At 30.9% G+C, this 14,430-nt stretch overlaps 1 protein-coding gene across 1 annotated transcript; it reads left to right on the top strand.

The window, feature by feature from the left end:
• Positions 1-1,222: 1,222 nt before the first annotated feature.
• LOC130963418 (cytochrome P450 83B1-like) lies at positions 1,223-4,975 on the top strand. Its single transcript, XM_057889539.1, has 2 exons — positions 1,223-2,159; positions 4,361-4,975. The coding sequence occupies exons 1-2, from the start codon at positions 1,266-1,268 to the stop codon at positions 4,973-4,975; spliced, it is 1,509 nt and encodes a 502-aa protein (XP_057745522.1). The 5' UTR covers positions 1,223-1,265.
• The last annotated feature ends 9,455 nt before the right edge of the window (positions 4,976-14,430 follow it).

Here is a 14,430-nt window from a genome sequence, read left to right as displayed (position 1 = left end):
TGAATTATGTCATCAAAATAATTAATATTAATTCTTAATTTAACTTGAATTTTTTATAATCAAACTAATTAATTATCATAAAAATCACTTGAACTTCATACCTAAAAAATCACCATAAACTCCATTAACAACTATGAATTTCACCCTTACTCAATTAACATTTTATCTACTTTTTTATTTATTTTAAATTTGTGATTCGGTCTTTTGATTTTTTCTTTTATTCTTTTTTTTTTAGTTTTTTTTTATATTGTTAGATCTAATTAATTAATATATGTATGATTTAAAAAAATTAAAAAATTATAAAGTAAGATCTCTTTTGTAACTTTTATAATTTAAAAAAATATTATATTTAATTAGTTTAATTGTCAAAACTCAAGTTAAATTAAAAATTAATATTAACTATATAATGACATAATTCATTTCATCCAATAATTATTAAATATGTCATAAGGGATAATTTATCTTTTATTTTAAAAAAAAGTTGAGTAGAATTCACTAGGAAATTATTTAATTTCCTAATTTGTTTGTGGGCAATATTGCCAATACATATAATTATAATAATAAATTATGCTATTTTAAATTAAATGACTTATATAAAGGTGATATCATTTATTGCTATAAATGTTAAATTTTGAATAAGTCATAATTGCTTTTGATTTGAAATTAAATGAGAATAAAACTAGATATTATCTTTTGGATATTAGATACTATTTTTATTTGGGTTTTAAGATTTAATGGGTGCTACACTCAAATATAAATAGTGCTTTTAGGGTTTCGGTCCCCAATATACCAAAGGTGTCTTTCACACCCGTTTCCCATCAGAAGAGTCACAGTTTAGCCCTATTAGAAATATAAAAGAATTTGGTTGAAAAAGATCGAAAGAACTATAAAGTCTGAATTTTTTTAAATAAATTCAGGTACGTTTTCGCATTCAAGTATTTTTTTCTTAATGATTTAACATAAATAATATTTAGATTAAAAAATTTTGAAAAAATTCTAACAATCACCTAATTTAAAATGTTAGTTCATATTAATACAAAATATTGACCTTCTAATATTTTTCATAAAATATTCCTAACATTACATATAAAAGAGTTAATCGAGGCATATAAATAATTATATATATTTAAATAAGAAGCAAAACAAAGCTTCTGTATGATATGTACGAAAGATCAGTTCTATAAATGAGTGTTTGTGTTCTAACATTCTAACCCTGAGATAATACTCTTCCTCATCATCACTCTTTGAGGCCAGTCACATACAACATGGTGTCACCACTTGTCCTAATTCTATGCCTTATTACTCTTCCCCTATTCATCTTCTTCTTCTTCCAAAAACAAACAACACTCAAGAACAAAGCTTTTCCACCAGGTCCTAAAGGCCTTCCAATAATTGGAAATCTTCACCAATTAGATAATTCTTCCTTTTATCTTCAACTATTTGAACTCTCAAAGAAATATGGCCCTATATTCTCCCTTCAATTAGGTCTAAGGAAAGCAATTGTTATTTCATCCCCTGAGTTGGCCAAAGAAACATTGAAAAATCATGATCGTGAATTTGCCGGAAGACCAAACTTAATTGGTCAGCAAAAATTAACCTACAATGGGTTAGAGATGATTTTTTCTCCATACAATGAATTTTGGAGAGAAATTAGAAAAATATGTGTAACCCATGTTCTTAGCTCTAGGCGTGTATCAAGCTTTTCTTCAATAAGAAAATTTGAAGTCAAGCAATGGATCAAGAAAATATCAAGCCATGCATCATCAAAAAAGGTGACCAATTTGAATGAAATGATAATTTCTCTAACAAGCACTATTATTTGTAGGATTGCCTTTGGTAAAAGGTATGATGATGAAGGAGTTGAAAAGAGTAGGTTCCATGATTTGCTCAATGAATGTCAAGCAATGATGGCTAGCTTCTTTGTTTCGGATTATATTCCTTTCTTGGGTTGGATTGATCGACTCAATGGAATGCATGCACGTCTTGAAAGAATTTTCAAGGAATTGGATAAGTTCTATCAAGAAGTGATTGATGAACACATGAATCCTAATAGAGACATTTCTAAAGGAGAGGATATTATTGATGTCTTGCTTCAATTGAAGAACCATCGTTCATTATCCTTTGACCTCACTATTGATCACATCAAAGCACTGTTTGTGGTTTGTACTCTTCTCTTTTGAATCATTATCTTGTTTTAGTATATTCATTGAATACATGGTTTTAATTTCCACTCATAATTATGTATGTGTTGGTATATATTTAGGATGTCGTGATAGGGATATAATCATTTTTTATTAGTTTATATTTTTTAAAAAATAATTTTATGACATAATATCAAATTTTTATTATCAAAAGTAGGCCTAGAATTTTAATTCTTTTTAACCTAAGAGACAAATGAGAAAAAAAATAAAGCTTATGTAAAATTTATGTAAATTAAAAAAAAAAACTCTTGTATGAGAAAATTATATTAGAGGTATAATTTTTTATATTTTGCTTATCAGTTTAAATTTTTAAAAAAATTAATTTTATGATAAATATATACAATAAATATTGTGTAAAATATTTAGAAAAGGTATAAGAAATCGACATTAATAATTTAGGCAACTGATTTAAAAATCAATCACCAATTAAAAAGAAATGAATATAAAAATATAAAACTAAAAGCTATAAAAAAATCCAAAATAAAAGTAAAAAAGAGCATTTGAAAATCAAATAATATAAAACTGATTAATTATATAGAATTTAAGATTTAAAATTTAAAATTTGTATTTGTTAGGGGTAACTAACTATGGTAGCAGATAATTGGTGGTGGTAAATTAAATTGTGATATTAAAAAGAAAAAAATAAATAAAAGAAATAAAATAATAATTTTAAAATTAAAATTTGTGAATAATTAAATTTATTTATTAAAAAAAAAATTGGTTGATTGAGTAGTTATTTTCATAGCATGAGATAACTGTAAATATTATCATAAGTATACAATATCTAGTTACGGTAAATATATTCCACAATAATAACATGAATAATCTTTATGTATTGCAAGTGTTTTTTTATATAAGTCTTTATAAATTATTTATATTTATGTGCCTTAAATTGTTACTGCATTTTCTTCTTACTACACATTTTTCTTTCTCCTTTTTTTCTTCTCCTTTTCTTCTTCTTTCTCTTCTTTTTCTTCTCTTTCGTTATTGTCGTTACCAACACCACCACTTCCGTCTCCTCCTCCACCACCACTTCTGTCTCCTCCTCTTTCTCTTTTTTTTTCATTGAAATTTCTTCTAGTTAATTTTTTTATTAATAATTTATGATTTTGTAGGTGAATAATGTTTCGTCATTGATAATTTGAATTGAATATAATGTAAAAGCTTTGCATTGAAAAATTATTTTTTTGCATTTGCAGTAAATTTGGGTGTAATATGAAGATATTTGGGTATGTTTTAAGAATTTCTAGGTGTATTTTTATTCTAATAAGTTCTGCATAATTTAAAACTCTTCCTCTTTCTCTTTCTCTTCCTCATCCTCTACTACTTTTTTTTCATCATCATCACTATCTTCTTTTTTTTTCTTATTCATCTTTTTTTTTTGTTTTACTTTTTCAAGTTTCTTCTTGTTTTACTCTCTTAACAAGAATAAAAAAAATCAAACAAAGAAGAAGAAAAAACACATAATACTGCAAAATTACTTGGAAGAGGATGAAGTTATATTCATTTAACTAAGAGAAGGAAAGAAATAAGAAAAAAAAAGAAGGGAAAAATGCAGCATTAGAGGAAATATTTTTTTGTATTTGCAGCAAATTTGGGTGTAACACGAAGATATTTGAGTATAACACGAAGATATTTTGGTGTATTTTTAAGAATTTTGGGTGTATTTTTATTCTGATAAATTCTGCATAATTCAAAACTCTTCCTCTTACTCCTCCTCATCTTCTACTGTTTCTTCTTCCTCATCTTATTTTGTTTTCTTATAATTCTTCTTGGAAAAAAAATCAAACAAAGAAGAAAAAAAATACATAATGTTACAAAATCAATAGAAAGAAAAAGAAAAAAAAATGCAGCAATAACAATAGTAATAAAAAACAATGATGAATATGAAACACACGAAGAAAAAGGAGGAGAAACACAAAGAAGAAGAAAAAGAAGGAAGAGGAGGTGGAAGAGAAACGCGAAGCACACTATTAAAATCATTGAGTAGCACGCGTTTGATTTGACCCAACTTGTATGACTTGTAAACCTAAATAACTTGTATGTGTAGCACTACTCTAATAACATATTGTAGTACTGGTGGTAAATATTCTCTATCACTGCTGCTTTTACCGTTAAATTTATTTGCTTTGCTAATATTATTTAATTTTGTTTTATAGGACACACTTGTAGCAGCAACAGATACAACTGCAGCCACAATAGTTTGGGCTATGACGGCACTAATAAAAAATCCAAGAGTAATGAAGAAAGTTCAAGAAGAAGTTAGAAATTTTGGAGGTCAAAAAGATTTCTTAGAAGAAGAAGATATTCAAAAGTGTAGCTATTTTAAAGCAGTAATGAAAGAAACTTTAAGATTGCACTTACCAGGACCACTACTTGTACCAAAAGAAACAAACAAAACTTGCATTATAAATGGGTACGAAATTCCAAGCAAGACTATAGTGTATGTGAACGCTTGGGCTATTCATAGAGATCCTGAAGCTTGGAAAGACCCATATGAATTTTATCCTGAGAGATTCTTAGGCAGTGATATAGATTTTCTTGGACAACATTTCGAGCTGATTCCATTTGGTGCTGGTCGAAGAATTTGCCCAGGTATACATATGGCACTTGCTTCACTTGACCTTATTCTTGCTAATCTTCTTTACTCTTTTGATTGGGAGCTTCCACAAGGAATGAAAGAAGAAGATATTGATACTCAAGTGTTACCAGGATTAACACAACATAAGAAGAATCCTCTTTACCTTATTGCAAAAAATAACAAGGATTTGTAATTAAAGATATGTAAAAGTATAATTTAGTTGAAGTTTGTTGTATCTTTTATTTAATTTTCTTTGCTCAGGAAGTGCAAGACTATGATTCAGTATATCTCACATATTTGTAAGTATTTTTATAGATATGTATGTGAGTAAGTTCTTAAATAAAAAACGATTATGTGTATTATTCTGGTGTGGATGAACTTTTGAGATATATCTCGCCTTAAAGGAAATTGAATTTGTTTTTTCATCTTCAAAGGAGGTATACTTCGGCAAGAAGAACATGGAGGGTGAGTACCTGCAAAAGACACTTCGATACTCAAGTTAGTATGTATTTAAGAGGTATGAAAATTTTATGATTATAGAATGTTAAACATGAAATAGAACTTATTATGTGTATGTGTTGTGTCGAAAATAAAAATTGGTGTCTTTTATATATAGACATAGAGTTGATGTTATGACCATTAGTCATTAAGTCAGAATAATAGTTATTAAGATCGTCCATTACAAACTTAGAATGAAGGCAAATAAAGTCGAGTTATAACTCATAAGATGACGAATCACAACTCGCAAGCTTTGTCTGCCGATCATAGATCATATGATCCAGGCTAAGTTTAGAAAACAAAATGAGTTATAACTCGATTAAAAAATAAGTGAATAATGATATAGTGAGCCCCCAAGTTTAGTCGGGTTATTATGTCGGCACTTATTCAAAAAATAATTGAGTGGTAAGAGTTATTCAATCAAGATAGTTGTGTGGGAGATACTTTTCCACTTAAGAATAATTTTTCATGACATGCATATAGCATTTGATTGTATGTGAACTGAAAAGTTCAGAAATAGATATTCATTGGCGGAATCGATTGTATGATTCGATGATATAATGGTTAATTGTCTTGGGAATTTTTCCTTCCAACAACAGCTTATTGATGAATTTCTCGCTCAAAGCAATTAGTTATTGAATATTTATAATTTATAGTGAAGGTCACATGACATGAATAAGATAAATTGAGAAAATGAACATGTACAAAGTCGCAACATATATTGAATAATATATATTGTAAAAGTAAAAGAGTTCAAAATAGAAAAATATACATTGAAAGTTGATAATTGTAGAGAAGAAGAGGATGTATATAAATGTCATACATGTCAAATATGAATTATTTAATTTTATTTATTAATATTTGATCTTTATTTCTAGAATCTGCATTAACTTGTTAATAAAGGAATAAAATAGTTAGTCATTTAATAATATAATAAATCTTTTTTAGCTATGAGGTATATTCTTTGTGTAAAAATAATAAATTTGTATGTTTGTACGTAACTATTTTTTGCTTAACTTTTTACATTAAACAAATAATAACATAAAATTTAATAGTATAAAGTGAATAGTATTACAGTTATATACAACTGAATTTTGATAGAATCCAATTTTAAGATTTGAACTCATCGTTACCTACATTTAATTGTATAAATAAAATCATTAAACAATAAGAATATAATACATAATGAAATAAAAATTCAATTAATATGGTTGTTATATGTTCACTACTAGAAAACTAGTTATTACAGACGGATATTTCCGACGGATTTTATCCCACGGAAATACAGAGGAAATTTCAGAAGAATTTTTTGTCGGAAAACCAAAAAAATGGATTAGCATAAATTACAGACGGAAAAGAAAATCCGTCGATAATTCTGTCAAAAAAATTATTTTTTTCCGTAAAAAATAGTTACAAACGAAAAATCCATCTGTAATTAAGTAGACGAAAATAGTGCGTTTTATTAAATAATTACAGACGAAAAATCCGTCTGTAATTTAAAATTTTCCGTCGAAAAATTTTAATTTAGGGATAACTTCATCCTTGCCCTATCGACAGCCTTTCACATACACAAAATCACAATCAAACGAGTTGTTCCTCTCTCCTTCAACGAGCTTCTCCGTCGTCGCACGAGCTTCTTCTTCTCCTTTCCTCACTCACAGCGCCACCGCCGCCACCCTAACCACCGCAGCTACCTTCTCCTTCTTCTCCTCTCTTTTAAACACTGAACCAGTAGAACACAGATCCTGTCTCTCTCATTCTTTCCTGTTCGCAGAACAAATCAAGCTCAAGCTCCTGTTCTCTTCATCTCAGGTGAGCTCCAACACGCCGGCGCCACCTGTAGCAGCGTCTGTCCCCACCACCGCCGTGCCTCTCTTTCTCCTTTTATTCCCACTCAGTTCTGGCTCGCATATCTTTTCAGCGCCGCAGCCATCATCTCCTCTAGTCAATGCTTCCAGGTTTTGGTTTCAAAATTTTTTTAATTTCTGTTGAGTTCAATTAATTTTGTTTAGTTAATTTGATTTTAGTAATTAGTTTAGTTAGATTTATTTTCTAATTAGTGGATTTTTAGGTTTTGATTAGATTAGGTTTAGTTAGATTTGTTTCTTTTCTGATTTTAGTAATTAGTTTGATTTAAAATTTGTTGTTGGAACTTTTTTCCTCATGGTTTTTCAATTTTTGGTGTTGTGGCGTAGATAGAAAGAAAGCAAAAAGGAAAAGAAGAGACTACTTGCTGTTCGTGAAGCTAGTCATGTTGTGTTAGCTCAGTTATTTTCTCGGTTTGACTGGCATGTATTTTTGCAGCTCCTGCCTGATGACAAGGTATGCTATCTTTTCTTCCAGTTAGTTTAATTGCTGCTTGATTTTATTTTCGATTTGGGATTAAGCTAGCTATTGCTTTTGCTTTTGTGATTTATTTGGTTAATGTGATGAATTTTTTATTTAATCAAATCATTTCGAATGATGCATGTAAGCTATTTGATGAAAAGGCTGAGAAACAGGATATTGATTTGTAATGACACATTTGACAATAGTGCTTTGGTACTACGTATACCCTTCCTTGCTCACATCATTTTTGAATTATTCTTTTTTGGTTTTCTTCACTTTGTACTACTATTTAGCCTTACCTTTTTCATTTTAAATAACAAAATAAATCAACAATTTTTTTAATGTTCAAATGTTTTTAATTCTTGTTGCTGTACTATTTTTATACTGTTTATGAATTTATTATAGGTTTTGATGCGTGTGGATTAAAAGCTTACCAATTTACCTTTTTTTTAGGTGATATCAGATGCAAGACAACTTAATGAGAGACCAGGTAAATGATTCCATATGATCCCTTTTATATCCATTTTTAGTTATTTCTATTTCTTAATTGATGAAAGTAGGACAAGTAACAAGTTTTATCAATACATGTTATTATGTAACCTTATATTCCTAATGTATTATCCAATTTATACATGAATGACCAAAATAAAAAGGTCATGTGACTTTTTCTTAATTGATTATGTAGCCTTTTTCTTAATTGAGGCACTGATTCTGTATGTATGAATGTGAAGAGTGAATTTGATTAGTTAGATCTTTCGTTAATAGTTAATATTATAATATAAAGCCATTTTTTTAAACTCCTAAGAAATGTTCTGAAGATTAGGGGAAAAGAACAGATTTTTTAGAGCAAACACTAAGCAAGTTGTTCATCTATTTATATTTTTATTCATTTAACAAAAGATTAACAAATTAGAGCAAGAGCTTAATTAATAACTTTTTTTTTCTTATGAACTTTATATTTTTATTATTTATGCCATTTACAATCTTTTAAATTATAGTTTAAATTAAGATCATATTTTTTTTATCTTCTTGAGGCAGCTCTATTGAAAAATTATAAAGATTAACTCTCTTGTGTTAATAGACTGAGACAATATTTATCTTTCTATTCTTAGCCATTTCTCTGTACTATGGCTACCCTTTTCACACACAAGTTTTACTTTTAAAATGAAAAGTTCTTATTGGTGCCAATTTTTTTTACTTTTTTAAGGATAATAAACTAGATGCTTAGAAAAGAGAACAAAAAACTAAACTTTTTCATGATAGCTCCTTTCTTGCTTACAGTATTTGCATTGGTTGCGCTCATGGAATTCTATTATCAATTGGGTGGGGCGTGCGGTTATGCAAAAACTGAATGTTAGTACTTAAGTATGTGTTTTTGCTCTCATTTTTTCAAAACTCATGCTAATTCTTTGCATCACCATTTTCATTCCCTTGTTAATACACCAATGCAATGTTTATTATCTTTTCACTGCTAGAATTTTTTTATAAAAATAATGCTCTAACTTTCTCTCTGTCTCTCTTACTTTCTTCTTTTCCATCCCTAATCACAATCTCTTATTCTTTCTTTCCATTTGTAGGAGTTCAATCAAGCTTTCTCAACTTTTACTGACACTGAAACACAATTTTCTCATTGTCTATTTCTTCAGGTATCACATCGTCATATTAATTCTTTCTTTGCTGTTACAACTTACAATTATGCCTCTCACTCTCACTCTTTCGCAATTCTGAACCTTTTAGCTCATCACTTTGTTGCATTAAAACATAGAGGTATGCTTATAATTTCCTACTCTAGTTATTATGCCAGCTATGCCATTATAGACTAGGCAGTTAATTTAAGCATATAACAAGTTCCTATTATCATGATGAAAGTTCCAATTTTAAATGCTGTCATTCAATTTTTACAGGAAGAGTTTAAGTCAATCTGCCTTCGAACAAAGGTACAGCTGACTATCTTTTCTTTTGTTTTATTTTATGATTTTAGGAAGAGTTTAAGTCAATTTTTAGTTTTTTAATATTTGCTTAGTGTTATAGAGTTTGGATATTTTTTAAAAAAAAATAGGGTTGTTCTTAGATCTTGTTTGAGTGCAAAGAGACCTGAGGGATCTTGTTCTGAAGATTACTACTTTCACATTCCCATTACCATTCCACTATTTACTTTTTTGCTACACTTATGACCTATATTGTTATCTTCTTTAGAATGGTTCAGTATATGATTACATTTCTTTTATATTATTGATGTTTTGTCCTTGTGTCTATAGAAATATGAGTTCTTGACACTGCAAGTGACAACTCAGAAGCAATGAACTAAAAGCAAGTAGCAAAATTTTGCAGGGGAAAACTCCACAATTTTCGGAGCAGATGGTTTAGGCAACAGCTACATAAAAGGGCATCTTTTGGAGGAGTTTACTTTTCCTGAAAAATCAGCTCCCTTCAACATCTGCCATGCTTCCACCATTATTGAGGTACAAAATTCCATCACTTTTTTTTTTCCTTCCACCATTGTTGAAGTTTTTGTCATGATGAGAAGCATATTACATTGATGTCTATTTTGAATAGGCAGTTCAGTCATTAATATCAAAAGTTTCTATTGATATTAGAGTGTAAATTCTTTGATACGGAGGAAGATGGTGTAATGATGTCAGGACATGCATTTATCACAAAAAAACTCGGCGCGGATCTTCAGCATTCATGGAAAAGGAGATACCTTTTACAGGAATATTAAGCAATAAGGCTGAACAAAATCCAGGTTTCCATTCAATTGAACTACTTTGATTGCTGCTCCCTTTGTATTTTTTTGTTCTTCTACCTATAGAGTTAACCATCTCGTTCGACTTCTTGTTCGTTTGTGATTGTAGATTTTTTCAACTGGGACAGAGTGAAAATTCATTATTGTGATGGTGCCTCATTTGCTGGGGACAGTGAACATAAGGTAGAGTTTGAATCTCAGAAATAACACATTGGTAACGACATTCATAGAATAAGGGTTACCACACAAAACTAAGTGAATGTTGTCTACTGAGATATGTTGCACGTCTACAATTCCAGTTATATAAGGGTTGTATTCATATCTGCAGATATGCTGATACTGAAATTATACTTTCTTTCTACTCCCAGTTAAATGCAACTTTTGTACTCCAGGCTCTACTTTTCGGATGCTCAGCTGGTGGTCTGGCTACCATCATACACTGCAAGGAATTTCGAGGTCTGTTTTCAAGGAGTACAAAAGTGAAGTGTCTCAGTGATGATGGGCTATTTCTTGATGCGTAAGTTGCTAACTGTGGTATTTCATACAATCAATGCCAATTTCCATCTGTGATTGCACTATTTTGGACATTTTCTCAAATTAGCTGCTTACTTGTTTCTCCCTCTCAAATTAAAATATTTTTAGGCCTGGTGTGTGGGGAAATGAAGGTGGTCAAGTGCAGTAATCCAGATTCTTGTAAACTCGTATAACTCATCTGAGATGAACCAACAAGTTCAAGCTGAAGTAGCAATGCTTTCTGAAACGGTATAAATTTTTTCATAACTTAATGATCCAAAATTCTGAAACGGTATAAATCTTTTATTTAGTACACTCTCTCTAACATGAAAGTGAAAGTGCATAAACTGTTTTCTTTTATGTAATGGCTATAGAATTCTATTTCCAGGGTTTTGGAATCTAAGTTCATTTACCACTTATTGATGGCTGTGATATATTGCGTTCCATGGAAGAGTCACACACCACCGGCCTCCCCACCAGCCATTTGGCCGGTTCTGTTCCGGTGAGTCCTCCTTCTCCAACTTTGTTCCAGGATTTTTTGTCTTCTTCCCTTGTCAGATCTCCAACTTTGTGATTGGACTGTATTCCATCTCTACCTAATTCTCTTCCTTTCCTTTGTTTTGCAGAACTACAACACCACCTTTTCCTTTCTCGCTTCTTTGCAAATTCTTCCTCCTTACCGTTGTTATGTATGCCCCAAAAGTAGCTAAAATATAATATTTTCGGAAATTGTTCTTATATCTTTGATTTCTCATTCAGTGATGATACCTTTTGTTGCTGAGATATACATTGCAGCATAACTATGATGCAGAATTGTGTTTTCACTGGCATAAGCTACAACTCTCACACTCTTGGATCAGCTATGAGCAACTTGACTCCGACAATTACTTTTTTGCTGGCATAGTGCTACATAATGCTATCAATACATATACTTAGCCGAAGTATATCAGATATATGTGTGATTTCTAAAATTGATTAGGTAATCCATGTGCATGTCCATGTTTCAAAATGAGCCACCTTATGGATTATTTCCTGATGCAATGTAGGTTCAGAAGAACTCTTTCCAGAAAAAGGTGACATTACTCTTCGGGATTCGCCATGCTGTAGAGGTATAGACCTGAGTTATTAATTCTGATGACAAAAGTTTTGCTGTTTTTCTTACTCTAATGTTGTACAGTAAATATGTTGTGCAATGAATATCTGTTTAACTATGCTTGCTGAATATGTTGACAGGAAAAGTCTAATGGGCCAAGTCAAGGGGGACCAAGACAAAGCTGAAGCTTTGGCTGCCTTATCTAATGCCTTTAATTCATCTTCTGATATGACATCCAGTATGGTATGGCAACATGTTTAAGATTGTATAAACTATGTTTTTCTTTGTTGTTTTATAGTCAATGAAATTCAACCAAAAGTAGATTCTCCTAACAAGAGGGTGTAGGATAATGATGAAGCATTTAAGCATATTGTATATGGTATCTTTTCTTTTGTTATTAGTGGTAAATTTAATAATTATATTTAGGTAGGTACAGGTTCAGGTTTTTCCATCTTTGCCGAAAAGAAAATTGAAGGAAAGAATATCATAGTATTTAAATTAAATTTGCCAAAAAGAAAAATAAAGGAAAGATATCATAGTTTTTAAATTAAATTGAACATCTCCAAATCAAGTCACAGATCATGATGATTTCATACTCCGTTGGAACTTGCCTTTCTTTCTAATACTTTCTACTCTCACAGTCACAGGATAGATTGAATGGACTGAATCAAGGAGGACCAAGATAAAGAGCAGAAGCTTTGGCTGCTTTAAACTCTACATTTAAATCATCATCCGGAACCAAAAGTTCTAGCCCTAAGACAACTGGAAGAAGTCAAGGATCACAAAGCAGCAGCAGTAGCTGGTCTCTCTCAAGTTCTTACTGCTGAGAAGAAGAAACAATTACCTGATTCTTCTCCTGTGGTAACCAGAAGTCCTGTTGTGGAAACTAGCACTTCCGGTGAGAAATATAGCTCTTATTGTCTAAGTTAAATGTGTCACAAAAGAAAGATTAGCTACTATGAGAAGGTTAGAGCGTCAAGTAGTTCTAGTGCAGTTCTACTACCACCGCCGCCACCCTCAATGTCTTCAGATGAGGACTATGATGATGATGAGGATGAAGATGACACTGAAGATTATAGTTGATAGTTTTAGTATAGTTGAACAATATACTAGAAATTATAGTTGATGGTTGATAAACCCCGTTTTGACGGTTTATCTTGTATTGATTTTAAGAGATTTTATGACCTTTTACCCACATTTATCCATTGAAATAGCATGGTTTTGTATATTCTCCTTTAATTGTGCTTAAGAGTGAAAACATGCTTTTTAGGTCTTAAAATAGCTAAATCTAATTCTCCTTGATTCCATTAGATGCCTTGATATGTTTGTTAAGTGATTTAAGGTTTAGGAGGCAAAGATTGGATCAAGGGAATGAAGAAAGAAGCATGAAAAGTTGGAGAACTCATGAAGAAATGAAAGAACCGGGAAGCTGTCAAGCCGACCTCTTCGCACTTAAACGACTATAACTTGAGCTACAGAGGTCCAAATGATGCGGTTTCAGTTGGGTTAGAAAGCTAACATCCGGGGCTTCGAAACGATATAAGATTTGCCATAGTTGCTACACGTATGGTGGCGCGCACGCGTATAGTACGCGTACGCGCCGTTGCTGCCACCTAGTCCACTTGAAGCAAAACGTGGCCGGCGATTTTAGAAGCCTTGTGGGTCCAATCCAACTCATTTCTGATGCTATTTAAGCCAAGGATTGAAGAGGAATCAACTGAATTTTTAACCATTAGTTTAGTTTAGTAGTTAGAGTTAGTTTCTAGAGAGAGAATCTCTCACTTCTCTCTAGAATTAGGATTAGGATTAGGTTTAGTTCTTAGATCTAGATTTTATTCATCTTCTTCTACTTCTACCTTTCAATTCCTTGTTGTTACATTCATCTTCCTCTATTCTTTTGTTGTAATTTCCTTTATGTTGTTCTTGTGTTTTGGTGTAGATCTACTTTTGTTCCTTCCTTTCTCTTTCAATTCAATTCAAGGTAAATCATAATAATTGTGTTCCTTTTGATTTGTTGTTATTAATTCCTTGCAATAATTGTTGTTAGGTTTTGTTCTTGTTGTTGATTTATTATGTTTTCCTTTTATGCCTTCCAAGTGTTTGATGAAATGCTTGGTTGGATTTTAGAGTAGAATTTTATACTCTTGGCTTGGAAAGGTAACTTAGGACCTCTTGAGTTACTAATGTCCAAATAATTGATGATTGGGATCCATTGACTCTAGTTCTCACTAATTGAATTAGTAGAGAGTTAAGACTTATGGACTAGGATTGATATAGCTCATTTGACTTTCCTTTACTACTAGTTAGAGGATGATTTAATGAGATTAATCCTTGCCAATTCTCATATTGTGGTTAGTGATTAGGATAGAGATCCTTGACCACCAACCCTTGCCAAGACCTTTTTAGGCCTTAGTTTACTTTCTTGCCATTTATCTTCCATGCTTCATATCAAAACCCCAAAATAACTCAC

The sequence above is a fragment of the Arachis stenosperma genome, chromosome 2 (genome assembly GCF_014773155.1).
Source record: "Arachis stenosperma cultivar V10309 chromosome 2, arast.V10309.gnm1.PFL2, whole genome shotgun sequence".
Classification (NCBI taxonomy): domain Eukaryota; kingdom Viridiplantae; phylum Streptophyta; class Magnoliopsida; order Fabales; family Fabaceae; genus Arachis; species Arachis stenosperma.
Note: the sequence above shows the minus strand (reverse complement) of the source record. Positions and strands in the feature narration are given on the sequence as shown.

Excerpts from the sequence above, each read along its gene's own strand:
- LOC130963418 (XM_057889539.1), top strand. The coding sequence starts at position 1,266 with ATGGTGTCACCACTTGTCCTAATTCTATGCCTTATTACTCTTCCCCTA. Across the intron at positions 2,160-4,360 it reads ACATCAAAGCACTGTTTGTG|GACACACTTGTAGCAGCAAC; the intron begins GTTTGTACTCTT and ends TTTGTTTTATAG.